Here is a 15,000-nt window from a genome sequence, read left to right as displayed (position 1 = left end):
CATTTGCCCCAGAGAGTTTCCCATGTTTGACCCACATTCGTTCGTCTCCTCTGGTTTTACCCCTCTGCTCGCTGCACAGTGACTCCGCTTAGTTAGGCACTATTTCCTTATTTTGCTTTGTTATTTTTCCTTAATTATTTTTGAAGTTGATTCTGGGTGGAAAGTCTTTTTGAACTAAAGCCTAGTGTTTAAAGCTGCCCTCGTGTTTAAACCTGTACGCCTGTAGCGTAGTTTGAAGGTTGGTAGCCACAATAAGATCTGCACAGCCATTGGGCCCTTGAGCAAGGCCCTTAACCCTGCATTGCTCCAGGGGAGGATTGTCTCCTGCTTAGTCTAATCAACTGTATGTCGCTCTGGATAAGAGCGTCTGCCAAATGCCAATAATGTAATCTATGTAATGCCCAGTACCCAGTCAACCTCCTAAGACCAGCCAGGTTTAGTTGGTTAGTTGGACAGCCAGGTTTGGTTGGTTAGTTGGACAGCCAGGTTTAGTTGATTAGTTGGACAGCTAGGTTTGGTTGGTTAGTTGGACAGCCAGGTTTAGTTGGTTAGATAAGATAATGGATGGATGGAATACAGTATATGTATTTTTAAATTGTGAGCTATTCATATATATGTATATATACACACACATTAGTCCAGGACTGAGCTTCATTTGTGTCTGTGAAGCCAGCCCTGTATACAGTATGTTGCTATGAATATACAGTATTTGTGTGTGCATTTACAGTCTATAAAGCATCCATCCATCCATCCATTATCTTAACCCGCTTATCCTGAACAGGGGCGCAGGGGGGCTGGAGCCTATCCCAGCATACATTGGGCGAAAGGCAGGAATACACCCTGGGCAGGTCGCCAGTCCATCGCAGGGCACACACACCATTCACTCACACACTCATACCTACGGGCAATTTAGACTCTCCAATCAGCCTAACCTGCATGTCTTTGGACTGTGGGAGGAAACCGGAGTACCCGGAGGAAACCCACGCAGACACGGGGAGAACATGCAAACTCCGCACAGAGAGGCCCCGGCCGACGGGGATTCGAACCCAGGACCTCCTTGCTGTGAGGCGGCAGTGCTGCCCACTGCACCATCCGTGCTGCCATATATAAAGCACACAGCTGTAATTTGTGAATGAGTGTTTAAGGCCGGGTGGCTGGCCTGCATGGAGAGCTGACCCAGGTGTTTGTATAGCAGTGTGTGTGAGTGATAGAGCGCAGCAGGCTTTGATCTCCCCGAACATGTAAATATCCTGTCTGGCACAAAGCCTGCTGGGTAATCTGGCCCTGCCAGGAGAGAGAGAGCGAGAGAGAGAGAGCGAAAGAGTGAGGGAGAGAGGGAGAGAGGGAGAGAGAGTGAGGAAGGGAGAGAGAGAGTGAGGGAGAGAGAAAGAGTGAGATGGGGAGAGAGAGAGAGAAAGAGAGAGGGGGAGAGGGGGAGAGGGGGAGAGGGAGGGATAGTGAGTTAGAGGGAGAGAGAAAGAGAGAGAGGGGGAGAGGGAGGGAGTGAGAGTGGGATCTATGCAAATCCACGCTATCAGCATGTAAAGAAAACGGCTCCAGACCTAAACACGGGGCTCAGTAAACCAGCAGAGAGGTGGAAACCTGCCTCTGTGTTGAAAAGGCTTTTCTTGTCACAAGGCAAGCAGTGTTAAAAACGGAGAAATCGCTGCAATCTGCAGTGAGTGACCTCCCTCTCCCTCTCCCTCTCTCTCTCTCCCTCTCCCTCTCCCTCTCTCTCTCTCCCTCTCCCTCTCCCTCTCCCTCTCTCTCTCTCCCTCTCCCTCCCTCTCCCTCTCTCTCCCTCTCTCTCCCTCTCTCCCTCTCGCTCTCTCTCTCCCTCTCCCTCTCCCTCTCTCTCTCTCTCTCCCTCCCTCCCTCTCGCTCTCGCTCTCGCTCCTCCGTGTGACTGCCGGGCTCACAGGACCTGTGACTGGTCTCTGTGTTTCCTCTTCTGTCTGCTCTCAACTGGCAGTGAGCAGACCTGTGACAGGTCTTCCTCTTCTGTCTGCTCTCAACTGGCAGTGAGCAGACCTGTGACAGGTCTTCCTCTTCTGTCTGCTCTCAACTGGCAGTGAGCAGACCTGTGACAGGTCTTCCTCTTCTGTCTGCTCTCAACTGGCAGCAAGCAGACCTGTGTGTGACGTGTGATTGCTTTAGGATCAAACACTAAAAGATTAAAAAGATTGCCAGTGATGTGCGACAGTTTGGCTAATGTCAAGGGTTGCCGGCGGGGTGAGAGAAGTTCACTTTCAAAGCTCAAAGTCATTTATAACAAGTTAGTTTGTTCTACTTCAGATATAAGATTTTAATGAGATTTAAAGTTTGATTAAATAAAAAAAAACACTTGAGCTGACATATCATTTTTTGCAGTCAAACCCACAGGTTTGGTTTCCAGGGAGGACTCTGTTCCCTTGAGCAACGTGCCCAAGCAGAATGACTTCAGCGCGTCAGTACTGTACATGCAGCTGTATAATGGATGCTGTGTGAACCCTGTGTTAGTCACTCTGGCAAACGGCCCATAATGTGGCACTAATGTAATGTAATGTAATGTGCAGTAATGGATGGGTAAGGGGTGGGGGAGAGTTGCTTGCCAGCCAGGCAGCCTTCGCAGTGATGAAAAGGCTGAGAACACAGACGATAAACACGTCCTGAGTGTTTATTTGACTGGGTCAGAGTCTGGGCAGTTATCAGCGGGGGGTGGGGGGGTTCTGTGTGTGGGCTTCCCTCTACTTCCTGTCTGCGTCGCCCAATTAATAACCATACCGGCGGCACGGGACCGTATGATCACCAGCAGCTGCTGGAATAAAGGCAATTTCCTTTAAGGCTTTTCTTTCTGAAAACAAACAACGCTCCCTGAGGGATCGTAGACTGACTGATGTGCACTGCACCTACACTTCTTTAGTTTCAACCCTTTAAGGAGTGAGGTCACAATGTCCAGCACTATGACAGCTGATTCCTATCAAGGTCTTGTTAATGAGTAGAATCAGGAGTATCAGTGCTGGGCGGTCGCATTTTACTCAAACCCCTCGCCATTAGGCTGGCATAACAGCTGTCCTACATATGACATCATGATGTCAGTTGATATAAAACTGTCATTCTTTTATCGGGAAATGTTATGGCAGATGTTGCTGCTTGTTATGTCAGCCTTATGACGAGGCGTTTATGTCAGCCTTATGACGAGGAGTTTGAGTAAAGTGTTGCGGAATGTTCTGCGCATTCTAATGCTGATGTCACAACCAGCGCTGGTGACTGGAGGCAATGAGTTCTAGAACACTGACTTGGACTGTTGAAAAAAACATTCCATTAAACCTGCCCTCCGAAGGGTTAATGCACTGTCTCCACACCAAACAGTGTCATAGAGACCGGAAATAAAAGCTCCTGGACTGTTGCCCTGCTCTGTTTGCTTGTTTTTGTTTCCGAGAACTTGATTGTCGGCTGATGACAAAGTGTGGACACTGATGTTAACATTGTTGCCCGGGGGTTTGTCGTGTGAAAATTCTTGTGTAATGATGGGTTCCAGATGTGGCAAACTGATCACCTTTTGATAGCATTTGTGGGAGCTTTTAAAATGAATGTTTACGAGCGTGCACTGAAACACTGAAATGTTTCCCCACGCCTGTACCCCCGCACTGAGCTTTCTCAGCCTAGCGACAGTCAGGGTTTTTCACTGGAGCGTACCCCCGTAGACCATCATGGTTGTGGCCCAATCAGAGCAGGTTCTCCCTGAGAGAGATGAATACAGGGAAGGAGGGTGGCTCAGGAGGTTTTGAAACAGCTGGTAGCCGGTTGGCCAGTTCAGACCGGCTCCCAGCTTGACATGGTTTGACCAGCTATGTTTTTAAAGCTCAGACAGGCTCCCAGCACTAGCAGGTTGACCAGCGAGACCAGCTTATGACCAGCTTGGTCATGGTGGTTGACCAGCACATACCCGGCTAGACCAGCTAGACCAGCTTTATGACCGGCTTGACCAGCTGAATCTTCAAGCTGCCATTGCTGGCATAGCTGGATGTTACAGCGAGGAAGTGCTCCCTCCCATTGCTATCTCGTGGAAGGGAAATGAGGGGGGGCTCATTTCCTCCACCCCCGCTCATGACCCACTGAACTGTTTTTTCAGGCGCTGTGGGTGTGGGGGGTGGGGGAGGTCTGTTTTGTTGGAGAAATACAAACCGCGGCCCTCGTGTGCCAGGGTGGAGAGGAACTGCTCAGCCCTGTTGCCCTGTCATCAGCGCTGTTCCTGGACAGAGAGCTAGCGTGTCATAACCCCTTCCACCGCTTCAACAACACACGGTGTCTCAAGTTCAGCATAGAGCAGGGCTGCCCAACCCTTTTCCTGGAGCTCTACTGTCCCATAGGTTTTCACTCCAACCCTAGCAAAGCACACCACATTCAACAGCTAGAGCAGGGCTGCCCAACCCTGTTCCTGGAGATCTACCATCCTGTAGATCAGCTAGAGACCTCACTGAGCTGCTGATTAATAGAATCATATGTGCCATATTCAGGCTGAAATTAAAACTTACAGGACAGTAGACCTCCAGGAGCAGGGTTTGGCAGCCCTGCTCTAGCTGTTGAATGAGGTGTGCCTTGTTAGGGTTTGGAGTGAAAACCTATAGGACGGTAGACCACCAGGAGCAGGGTTGGGCAGCCCTGGTCTAGAGGATTAACAACAGTGAAGCGGGGGACTGCGCTGCCTGGCTTCTCTGATCCGTGCTGTCAGGGGAAGGGGGGGTAAACAGCCTCGGACCGGACCCACAGAAAGGGGAGCGATGTCTCCTTAATGACGCTGAATTGGCTGAATTACTCAGTCTCGTGTTGTTCATGGTAAAGCCCCTTTAAGCCGATTCACCGCTTAGTGAGACTGAAAGGATCGGGGGGAGATATAAAGCTGTATTTATCGCCCCTGGGGGCCCTGTTCTCAAACAAACCAGACCCTGGATTTATTCCCGATCCCGGTCCCCCTTTCCACACGACGCCGTCTAATTGGCAGGTTTCACAAGGCTCTCTTTGTTTTCTTTGGTGGTGTTGCCACTGTTGGACTGGTTGACATTTGTGTAAAGGAGCCAGTAAAGCAACTGAACTGTTGTGGCCTTCGCCTATGGAAGAAAAGGCACTGTATTTTTTCACTCTTTCACATGCAGCGCCACCCACAGGCTAGGAGGCTTACTGCTTCTGCCTGATATATTTTTTAGGCTGGTGTGAATATGCACAAGTGGATATTTGTTGCCACTGTTTGAGGGTTTTTCTCCCCACCTAGCCCTGTATTTGTGCTATTTTGGCATGGTGTTTGCCCTTTCTTTTTTGCCCCTCTGTAAAGCGTCTTTGTGACAGTCTCTGTAAAAAAGCGTGCTTCAAATAAACTTTAATTTAACTGAATATACTGGAAGACTTCCTCAATGTTTAAGCATTTATACTGTACATGTTTCTGAGTGCAACAGAGGGAAGGTACGTTGTGGCAGTGTGGGTGTATACAGCCAGTCCATCATGCACCCTGCTCCTGGTGAATGGTTGAAGATAAGCAGGTGTGGGCTTGGTTAGTACTTGGGTGGGAGACTAAGAAAACGAAGTTGCTGCTGCAGTGCAGCGATGGGGACACTGTGCTGTAGGAGACGCTTCCCCGGTGTCCTGGCTCTTTCAGCCTGCCACCCCATCATGCCCTGATCAGTTGGCAAAAACATTCTTCTCTCCCTCTCCACCTCATCCATCCATCCATCCTTACAAACAGTGCAGGGTGGAACAGAGGCTCTGTTGGTGTGAAATCTCCTGGTGTTCCGACTTGGAAAATAGAGGTGTACAAGATGACACCTCATACTCGGGGGGTCAGTATTAATGTTGTACTCAACACAGTGTGGAACCCTGTCCCCGACACTGTATCTGTGTTAAGCTGAGCCCCCCCCATGGGATTTGCACTCCAGTTAACCCCCCCCCCCCACCCAGCCTGAGAGTGAGCAGCTGTCTGGTGTGGGAGGAGGCAGCTGAGGCCTGCAGTGTTTTGGGGGGGGGTTAGGGGAGTGTGTTAGGGTGAGGGGGGGCTCTGCTGCCCCAGGACAGCAGTGCCTTGGGCCATCAGCCCAGTATGGGGGGGTAGGAGGTGGGGGGGGAGTGACTGTGGTAATTATTCACTTCCTCTCATAACCAGGGCACGGGCCCCCCCCCCCCCCCTCCTCCTGCTTTAGACGAGGTGCGCAGTGTTTCTGGACGAGCAGCGATGCTCCTCTCTGGGCTAATGAGGCTCAGAGGAGAGAGGGTGTCAGTGTCTGTTTCACTTCCACAGGACACTCCTCTCTCTGACCCACCTCTCTCTGACCCACCTCTCTGTGACCCACCTCTCTCTGACCCACCTCTCTGTGACCCACCTCTCTCTGACCCACCTCTCTGTGACCCACCTCTCTGTGACCCACCTCTCTCTGACCCACCTCTCTCTGACCCACCTCTCTGTGACCCACCTCTCTCTGACCCACCTCTCTGACTGGCACCTCTGGCCTTGGCGGTTTTAATAATGACGGCGTTAACTGTGTCTCAATCTATCAATCTCTTGATCAGAATCTAACGTGCTGTTCAGAAGTTATTGCGTTACTGAGCAGTGTTTAAAGAGAAGCATCTAGCAGTGGTGCAATTGTTTACGTATTTCAGGAAATACTATCATAATAATAATAATAATAATAATAATAATAATAATACTTTCTTACATAAAGTACAATGTGCTTCATACAGCTAAAAGAATGACGAAAATACACAGAACACACATAATAGATAGAACACAACTCAAATTTTAAATAAAGATACCCCCAGAAACGTGGGTTTTTGTTAGGAAATTAAGGGCTGAATGGTTTTTAAATGCATGTTTAAATACATGTTTAAATGCATGTTTAAATGCATGTTTAAATGCATGTTTAAATGTATGTTTAAATGCATGTTTAAATGCATGTTTAAATGCATGTTTAAATGCATGTTCAGAGGAGCCTCTTGCGTGATGGTGGTGATCTGATCTGGCTCTGCCCTGGTGCTCACTGACCTGGTAAAATGAACCTCCTTCTCCTGGCCCTGTCCAATCAGCCAGTCAGGTCAGTCTAACATGTCAGAGTGACGGATCCCATCGGTGGGATTGGACGGTTCTGGGGCTCTGGGCTCTGGGCTCTGGGCTCTGGGGCTCTGGGCTCTGGGCTCTGGGCTCTGGGCTCTGGGTTCTGGGTTCTGGGGCTCTGGGCTCTGGGTTCTGGGTTCTGGGTTCTGGGCTCTGGGCTCTGGGTTCTGGGTTCTGGGTTCTGGGTTCTGGGCTCTGGGGCTCTGGGGCTCTGGGTTCTGGGCTGTGGGGCTCTGGGCTGTGGGGCTCTGGGCTCTGGGCTCTGGGCTGTGGGGCTCTGGGCTCTGGGGCTCTGGGCTCTGGGCTCTGGGCTCTGGGGCTCTGGGGCTCTGGGGCTCTGGGGCTCTGGGCTCTGGGGCTCTGGGCTCTGGGCTCTGGGCTCTGGGCTCTGGGCTCTGGGTTCTGGGCTCTGGGCTCTGGGCTCTGGGCTGTGGGGCTCTGGGCTCTGGGCTCTGGGGCTCTGGGCTCTGGGCTGTGGGGCTCTGGGCTGTGGGGCTCTGGGCTCTGGGCTCTGGGCTCTGGGCTCTGGGCTCTGGGCTCTGGGCTCTGGATTCTGGGCTCTGGGCTCTGGGCTCTGGGCTCTGGATTCTGGGCTCTGGGCTCTGGTTCTGTGGGCTGCCACAGCCACTGCAGAAAACATTTACAATGTTTTACTCTTGTATGAAGACGTAAGATCTGATTTTATTTCGCTCAAGTAGAAAATACTAGCTTGTAGTTTTTTGCTTGACCGGTGAAATTTTGTTATCCTGCTGGCAAACTGTCTTTGTCTCATTGGCAATATTTTCATCCTATTTAGCAAAGAAGTAAAATAAATATCTACTGACATCATAAATGTCAATATGAGACTAAAAAAATGAAATAATACATTGCAAATATTTTTTGCAGTGTCTATGGCTGTTTCAGCAGCCTGTACTTGTAGCAGTTGAGTCTATCTGGTACGCATTGAGACCCCCCCCCCAAGCTCCACCCCCACTGTGGAGCCCTGCAGCTGTAGCTCAACATGAATGATTATCCTGCCAATCACAAGGCACTTATGACGACAGTATCTGGACTGCTGCAGATCCACAGACCTTACACACGGTCTGACTGTGACTCTCTTTCACTCACTCACTCACTGTACGTCAGACATTCATTTCAAAGTTTGTTATAATAGATCATAGATATGTGCCAATCCTTCCTGGAGAAACTTTTTTTACAAATATTATTTGTAAAAAAATATAGGCATAAATATATAGGGCTTTGCTTTGAACGGCAAAATACTACCCTTGCCCTTTGATCTTTCCCTCTTACACTTGATCAATCAGTCAAGTAAATCTTTTGTTTTATTTATTTAGTTTTACACTTTATTCTGTGGGGTTGAGTGGGGTTATCGTTTAGTTGTCGTTTATGCAGCTGGAAAAAAAACATTCTGAAAGTGATCCGAACAATATCGTTCATCACTGTCGTTGTTACAGTTGTGTTGTAGATTTTTAAAACGATACATGTATAGTTATAGTTATCGGGTGTGGCTAGGCCTTTGCTCTTGGTATCTCGTTATGGGGCAGCCTGTAGCATAGTGGTTAAGGTCCTTGGCTGGGACCCAGAAGGTTGGTGGTTCAAGCCCCAGTGTAGCCACAATAAGATCCACACAGCTGTTAAACCCTCATTGCTCCAGGGGGGATTGTCCCCTGCTTTGTCTCATCGACTGTGAGTCACTTTGGATCAAAGCGTCGGCTAAATAACACATTATTTATAGTTGATCTATCAGCAGGAAGTCACGCGGCCCCGTGTGTGATCTGCTGTGTGTCTCTCGTCTGTGTCTCAGGATCCGGCCGCAGATGGCGAAGGAGAAGATCGAGGGCTGCCACATCTGCACACTGGTGACGCCCGGGGAGCCCCAGGTGCTGCTGGGGAAGGACAAGGCCTTCACCTACGACTTTGTGTTCGACATGGAGGCGCAGCAGGAGCAGATCTACTCCGCCTGCGTGCACAAGCTGATCGAGGGCTGCTTCGAGGGCTACAACGCCACCGTGTTCGCCTACGGACAGGTATGACCACTGTGTTCACCTACAGACAGGTACACCTCCACCGTGTTCACCTACAGACAGGTACACCTCCACCGTGTTCACCTACAGACAGGTATGACCACCGTGTTCACCTACAGACAGGTATGACCACCGTGTTCACCTACAGACAGGTACACCTCCACCATGTTCACCTACAGACAGGTATGACCACTGTGTTCACCTACAGACAGGTATGACCACTGTGTTCACCTACAGACAGGTACACCTCCACCGTGTTCACCTACAGACAGGTACACCTCCACCATGTTCACCTACAGACAGGTACACCTCCACTGTGTTCCCCTACAGACAGGTACACCTCCACCGTGTTCACCTACAGACAGGTACACCTCCACCGTGTTCACCTACAGACAGGTACACCACTGTGTTTACCGTGTTCGCCTACAGACAGGTACACCACTATGTTTACTGTGTTCGCCTACAGACAGGTACACCACTATGTTTACTGTGTTCGCCTACAGACAGGTCGCCACCCAGCTTCTCACCAGCACATTGGCTCAGACCCTCATAGCTACATCAGAATCCTGCACCGGCCCTTTTTGGATAAGACTGGACTACATACTACACAATATATTAGAATTTGTGCATGTTGTTCCTGCACATACTCGGCACAGCCTGTAGGCTAGTGGCTAAGGTGCTTGACTGGGACCTGGAAGGTTGGTGGTTCAAGCCCCAGTGTAGCCATGATGCATGACTCCAGGGGGGATTCCCCCCTGCTTAGTCTAATCAACTGTAAGTCACTTTGGAAAAAAGCATGAACTAAATACCATGATGTACAAAACTCCACTGCTCTCCAGGCGCTGGGGCCTGTGTCACTGAGATGTTTCAGACAAGACTGACAGGTGGAACCTTTTCAGCAGCTTCCTGTTGACCTCTGTTCTGAGACAGGAAGCAGCTCAGCCCGCGCGCTCTCTCTCTGACGGAGATTATCTCTGTCTCCCGGGCGCAGACGGGCTCGGGGAAGACGTACACGATGGGGACGGGGTTCGACGTGAACGTGGCGGACAGCGAGCAGGGGATCGTGCCGCGCGCCGTGCACCAGCTGTTCCAGGGCATCCAGCGACGCCGCGGGGGGGCGCAGCCCGGGGGGGGGCAGCCCCCGGAGTTCAAAGTCAGCGCCCAGTTCCTGGAGGTGAGGGGGGAACGGGCTTTTAGTGTGCTGGGGCCTGTGTGACTGAGCACCGTGCTGGGGCCTGTGTCACTGAGCACCGCGCTGGGGCCTGTGTCACTGAGCACTGCGCTGGGGCCTGTGTCACTGAGCACTGCGCTGGGGCCTGTGTCACTGAGCACTGTGCTGGGGCCTGTGTCACTGAGCACTGCGCTGGGGCCTGTGTCACTGAGCACTGCGCTGGGGCCTGTGTCACTGAGCACCGTGCTGGGGCCTGTGTCACTGAGCACCGTGCTGGGGCCTGTGTCACTGAGCACCGCACTGGGGCCTGTGTCACTGAGCACCGTGCTGGGGCCTGTGTCACTGAGCACTGTGCTGGGGCCTGTGTCACTGAGCACTGCACTGGGGCCTGTGTCACTGAGCACCGCACTGGGGCCTGTGTCACTGAGCACCGCACTGGGGCCTGTGTCACTGAGCAGGACTGCTGTGAGAGCCTGTGTCACTGGGATCAGTGTCACCACACTCAGATCAGCGCTGCTGTTAACCACACATTGCTCCAGAGGGGATTGGCCTCTGCTTAGTCTTATCAACTGAGTCGAGTGTCAGCTAAATAACTGGATATAACTGCTGAGTAGAACCCATAGCAGCTCTTCTTCAGTCCATGTTCCAGATTTGGGAGGGCTCCAGGTTTTACTCAGTGCACCTAGCCAGCTAAACTGTAATCCTGCTTTGTGGAACAGGCTCATGGGATGGCATAACATCTCTGAAAAAGCATTACAGAAATCACCAATATGTGGGGTCTCAGGGGGTGGGGTGGGGAGTTTTTAGGGGGCTTAAAAGGTTGACAGTCTTAAGCTGGCCCACAGAGACTGCATTTGCATGGAGCTCCACCCCTGATTATCAGACACTGATTGCCTCATCCAGAGTGGATATTATAATGACCCTAACAGAAAGACTGATCTCATATTGATCCTGGTCCCCTGTGTGTTTTATATTTGTGTTTTTACTGAATCGAATGTGTCCTTGTTTGCTTTGACCTGCGGCCAGCTGTCGGATGATTGATTGACCCTTTGGCGGCCGGCTGTTCTGCACTCAAGCAGACATGCAGTATTGATTGGGTTTGAGGAGGCTGATGTGTGTTTCTGCCGCAGACCGAGATCCGTTTCACCTCTACTGTCCTCTGTCGATACTCTGCAGCCCGACAGCAGCGTGTCTGAGTCCTGAAATGCACATTACAGTGAAGAATGCCTCTCTGTATGGGGAAGATGCATGGAGTGGGTTATAAACCACAACAGGAGACCAGCAACACCAGGACATCCGCATCAGACCTGAGATACATCATTATTTTGAATTCAGATACTTTTCGACACTGTCCTGAGTGTGTCTGGTGTATTGGAACCGATTAAATGTGCAAACCCCACCTCTTGGTTTGGCTCAGTTGTACCAGGCAAGATCAATCGAGCACAAAAAAGTTTTTGAATCCAAAACGATTTTGTATTTGAACCAGGTCTGATTCGATATTCGTTGTATCAGTAAAGACCACACTGGATAAATACCAGAAATATCAGCATTTAGTTTTGTCCTGATTCTATGTGCCTGACGGTAAGCTGGAAATAAGGGATGTCTTATTATTGCTTATTTTCTGATGAACCTTGCTGCGTTTATCCTTTACTCTACAGGTGGTATATAAATTAAAAATGTGATATATTATTAAGAGTATTATTACAATTCTTATGAAATCAGGTGAATGTTATGGTGATTTTAGCGCCCCCTGGTGGACAGTGTTGGCGGGTGAAGCCGGGTGAAATGTGCCTGACGGACGCCTCTGTGCCGGTCAGCCATTAAGAACAATATGGAGCTGAATTTAAAATCTCAGCTGGGTGTGATGGGTCCCCTGGGGAGGGCAGTGATGTCCACTCACTGAGTCTCTCTAATACTGTTAGAGGTCTGAGTCCCAAACCCCACCCCCCTGGCTCTGTTTCTCTGTCATTAGAGGAACTGGTCTGTTATTGGTCAAACCCTATTTGAGGGACAGCTGCTGTGTCCATTGTACACAACCAGAAGGTCCGCTGTGGTAAAGATGGATCTCTGGCTACATTCACCTGCACTGGGCCACTAGGGTTTTGGGTTTGAGTCCTGGTCGGGAGCATGTTCTCCCCATGGGTACTCTGGTTTCCACACACACACACACACACACACACACACACACACACACACACACTGAAAGGCATACAGGTCAGGTTAGGTATACTCTTGACTAAGACACTGGCCCCACTGCTCTTTAGGAACTAGAATGGATTAAATTGAACCACAGGGTTCAAGAAAGTATATCTTCATCTTCTCCATTAAGATCCTTCACTCTCCGGTGGGTAATAGTGTGTGTGTGTGCACGTGTGTCTGTGTGTGTGTGTCCAGCTCTACAACGAGGAGATCCTGGACCTGTTTGACAGCACGCGGGACCTGGACTCCTCCCGGAACAGGAAGTCCAACATTAAGATCCATGAGGACGCCAGCGGAGGAATCTACACCACTGGAGTCACCTCCCGCCTGGTCAACTCTGAGGAGGAGGTACGCACACACACACACACACACACACACAGACACACACACACACACACACTCACACTCACACACACACACACACACACACACACCCACTCACACGCACACACACACACACACACACTCACACTCACACACACATACTCACACACACTCATACTCACACACACACACACATACACACACATACTCACACACACTCACACTCACACACACACACACACACACACACACTCACACTCACACTCACACTCACACTCACACACACACACATACTCACACACATACTCTCACACACACTGACACACACACACACTGACACACACACACACTCACACACTCACACACTCACACACTCACACACACCCACACACACACACTCACACAGACACACCCCTACACACACACTCTCTCTCACACTCACACACACACACACACACACACACATCTGGACCTCTCTCACACACACCTCTCTCTCTGTAGCTGCTGCAGTGTCTGAAGTTGAGGGCTCTCTATCTCTCTCACACACACACACACACACACACACACATCTGGACCTCTCTCACACACACCTCTCTCTCTGTAGCTGCTGCAGTGTCTGAAGTTGGGGGCTCTTTATCTCTCACACACACACACACACACACACACACACACACACATCTGGACCTCTCCCTCTCTCTCTCTGTAGCTGCTGCAGTGTCTGAAGTTGGGGGCTCTTTATCTCTCACACACACACACACACACACACACACACACACACACACACACACACACACACACACATCTGGACCTCTCTCTCTCTCTCTCTGTAGCTGCTGCAGTGTCTGAAGTTGGGGGCTCTCTCTCTCTCACACACACACACACACACACACACACACACCTCTCTCACACACACACCTCTCTCTCTCTCTCTCTCTCTCTCTCTCTGTAGCTGCTGCAGTGTTGGGGGCTCTCTCTCTCTCTCACACTCACACACACACACACACCCACTCTCTCTCTCTCTCTCACCCACACAGACACACACACACACCTCTCTCTCTCTCTCTCTGTAGCTGCTGCAGGGTCTGAAGTTGGGGGCTCTCTCTCTCTCACACACACACACACACACACACATCTGGACCTCTCTCTCTCTCTCTCTGTAGCTGCTGCAGTGTCTGAAGTTGGGGGCTCTCTCTCTCTCACCCACACAGACACACACACACACCTCTCTCTCTCTCTCTCTCTCTCTGTAGCTCCTGCAGTGTCTGACGTTGGGGGCTCTCTCTCTCACACACACACACACACACACACACACATCTGGACCTCTCTCTCTCTCTCTCTCTCTCTCTGTAGCTGCTGCAGTGTCTGAAGTTGGGGGCTCTCACACACACACACACACACACACACCTCTCTCACACACACCTCTATCTCTCTGTAGCTCCTGCAGTGTCTGAAGTTGGGGGCTCTCTCCCGCACCACGGCCAGCACCCAGATGAACGCTCAGAGCTCCAGATCTCACGCCATCTTCACCATACACCTGTGCCAGATGAGGATGTGTCAGCCGGGAGACCTGGTGAGAGGGGGAGCTATGACCAGCTGCTTCAAAACACAGCTTGAGCTGGACAAACCATGTTGAGTATGGAGCTGGTCTGAACTCATCAACCAGCTACCAGCTGCTTCAAAACCTAGCTTGAGCTGTTTTTTTCAGTAGGGCATAGTCAGTCCAGAGCTTATCTGTTCAAATGCATAGATCTGCCAAAATAGAAACCCCTGTCTATGCTTAGTTGTGGTGTTAGCTTACGTATTAACACCACCCTGCACCCTGTTCTGTCATCTTCATTCTGATGCACACACACCAGCCGTAAGTCACTCAGGAGTGAGCTGAGACTTCATTATTTTTGCTGCTGAAGAAGTGTCTCATTGCCATGAAGCGTGAAAGATTTCACAAAAGGTGCAAGACTTTAGATGTGTTAGCTTGTAGAGTTTGGCACTTTGGAGCTGTCACAGGGATATGTGCTTGCATGCATTAGTGTGTGAATGTGTGTGTGTGTGTGTGTGTTTATGTGTGTGTGTACAGTTCAGTCTGTAAGTATTTGGACAGTGGTACAATTTCTGTTCTTCACATTGGATTTGAAATTAAATAATGAATCTGAGATTAATGTGCAGACTGCCACCTATAATTTGAGGGTATTTACTACCATATCGGT

General features: G+C 50.3%; 1 protein-coding gene across 1 annotated transcript in view; it reads left to right on the top strand.

Moving 5' to 3' along the window:
- Positions 1 to 15,000, top strand: part of kif21b (kinesin family member 21B) — an 83,017-nt gene that overhangs the window by 17,088 nt on the left and 50,929 nt on the right. Inside the window, exons 2-5 of the mRNA XM_061219211.1 lie at positions 8,883 to 9,105; positions 10,094 to 10,276; positions 12,668 to 12,820; positions 14,232 to 14,366. Of these exons, the coding sequence (XP_061075195.1) occupies positions 8,883 to 9,105; positions 10,094 to 10,276; positions 12,668 to 12,820; positions 14,232 to 14,366 (694 nt within the window). The remainder of the gene's footprint in view (positions 1 to 8,882; positions 9,106 to 10,093; positions 10,277 to 12,667; positions 12,821 to 14,231; positions 14,367 to 15,000) is intronic.

This window comes from Conger conger, chromosome 14 (genome assembly GCF_963514075.1).
Source record: "Conger conger chromosome 14, fConCon1.1, whole genome shotgun sequence".
Lineage (NCBI taxonomy): Eukaryota > Metazoa > Chordata > Actinopteri > Anguilliformes > Congridae > Conger > Conger conger.
The sequence above is the reverse complement of the archived record's forward strand: the minus strand, read 5'-3'. Positions and strand labels throughout refer to the sequence as shown.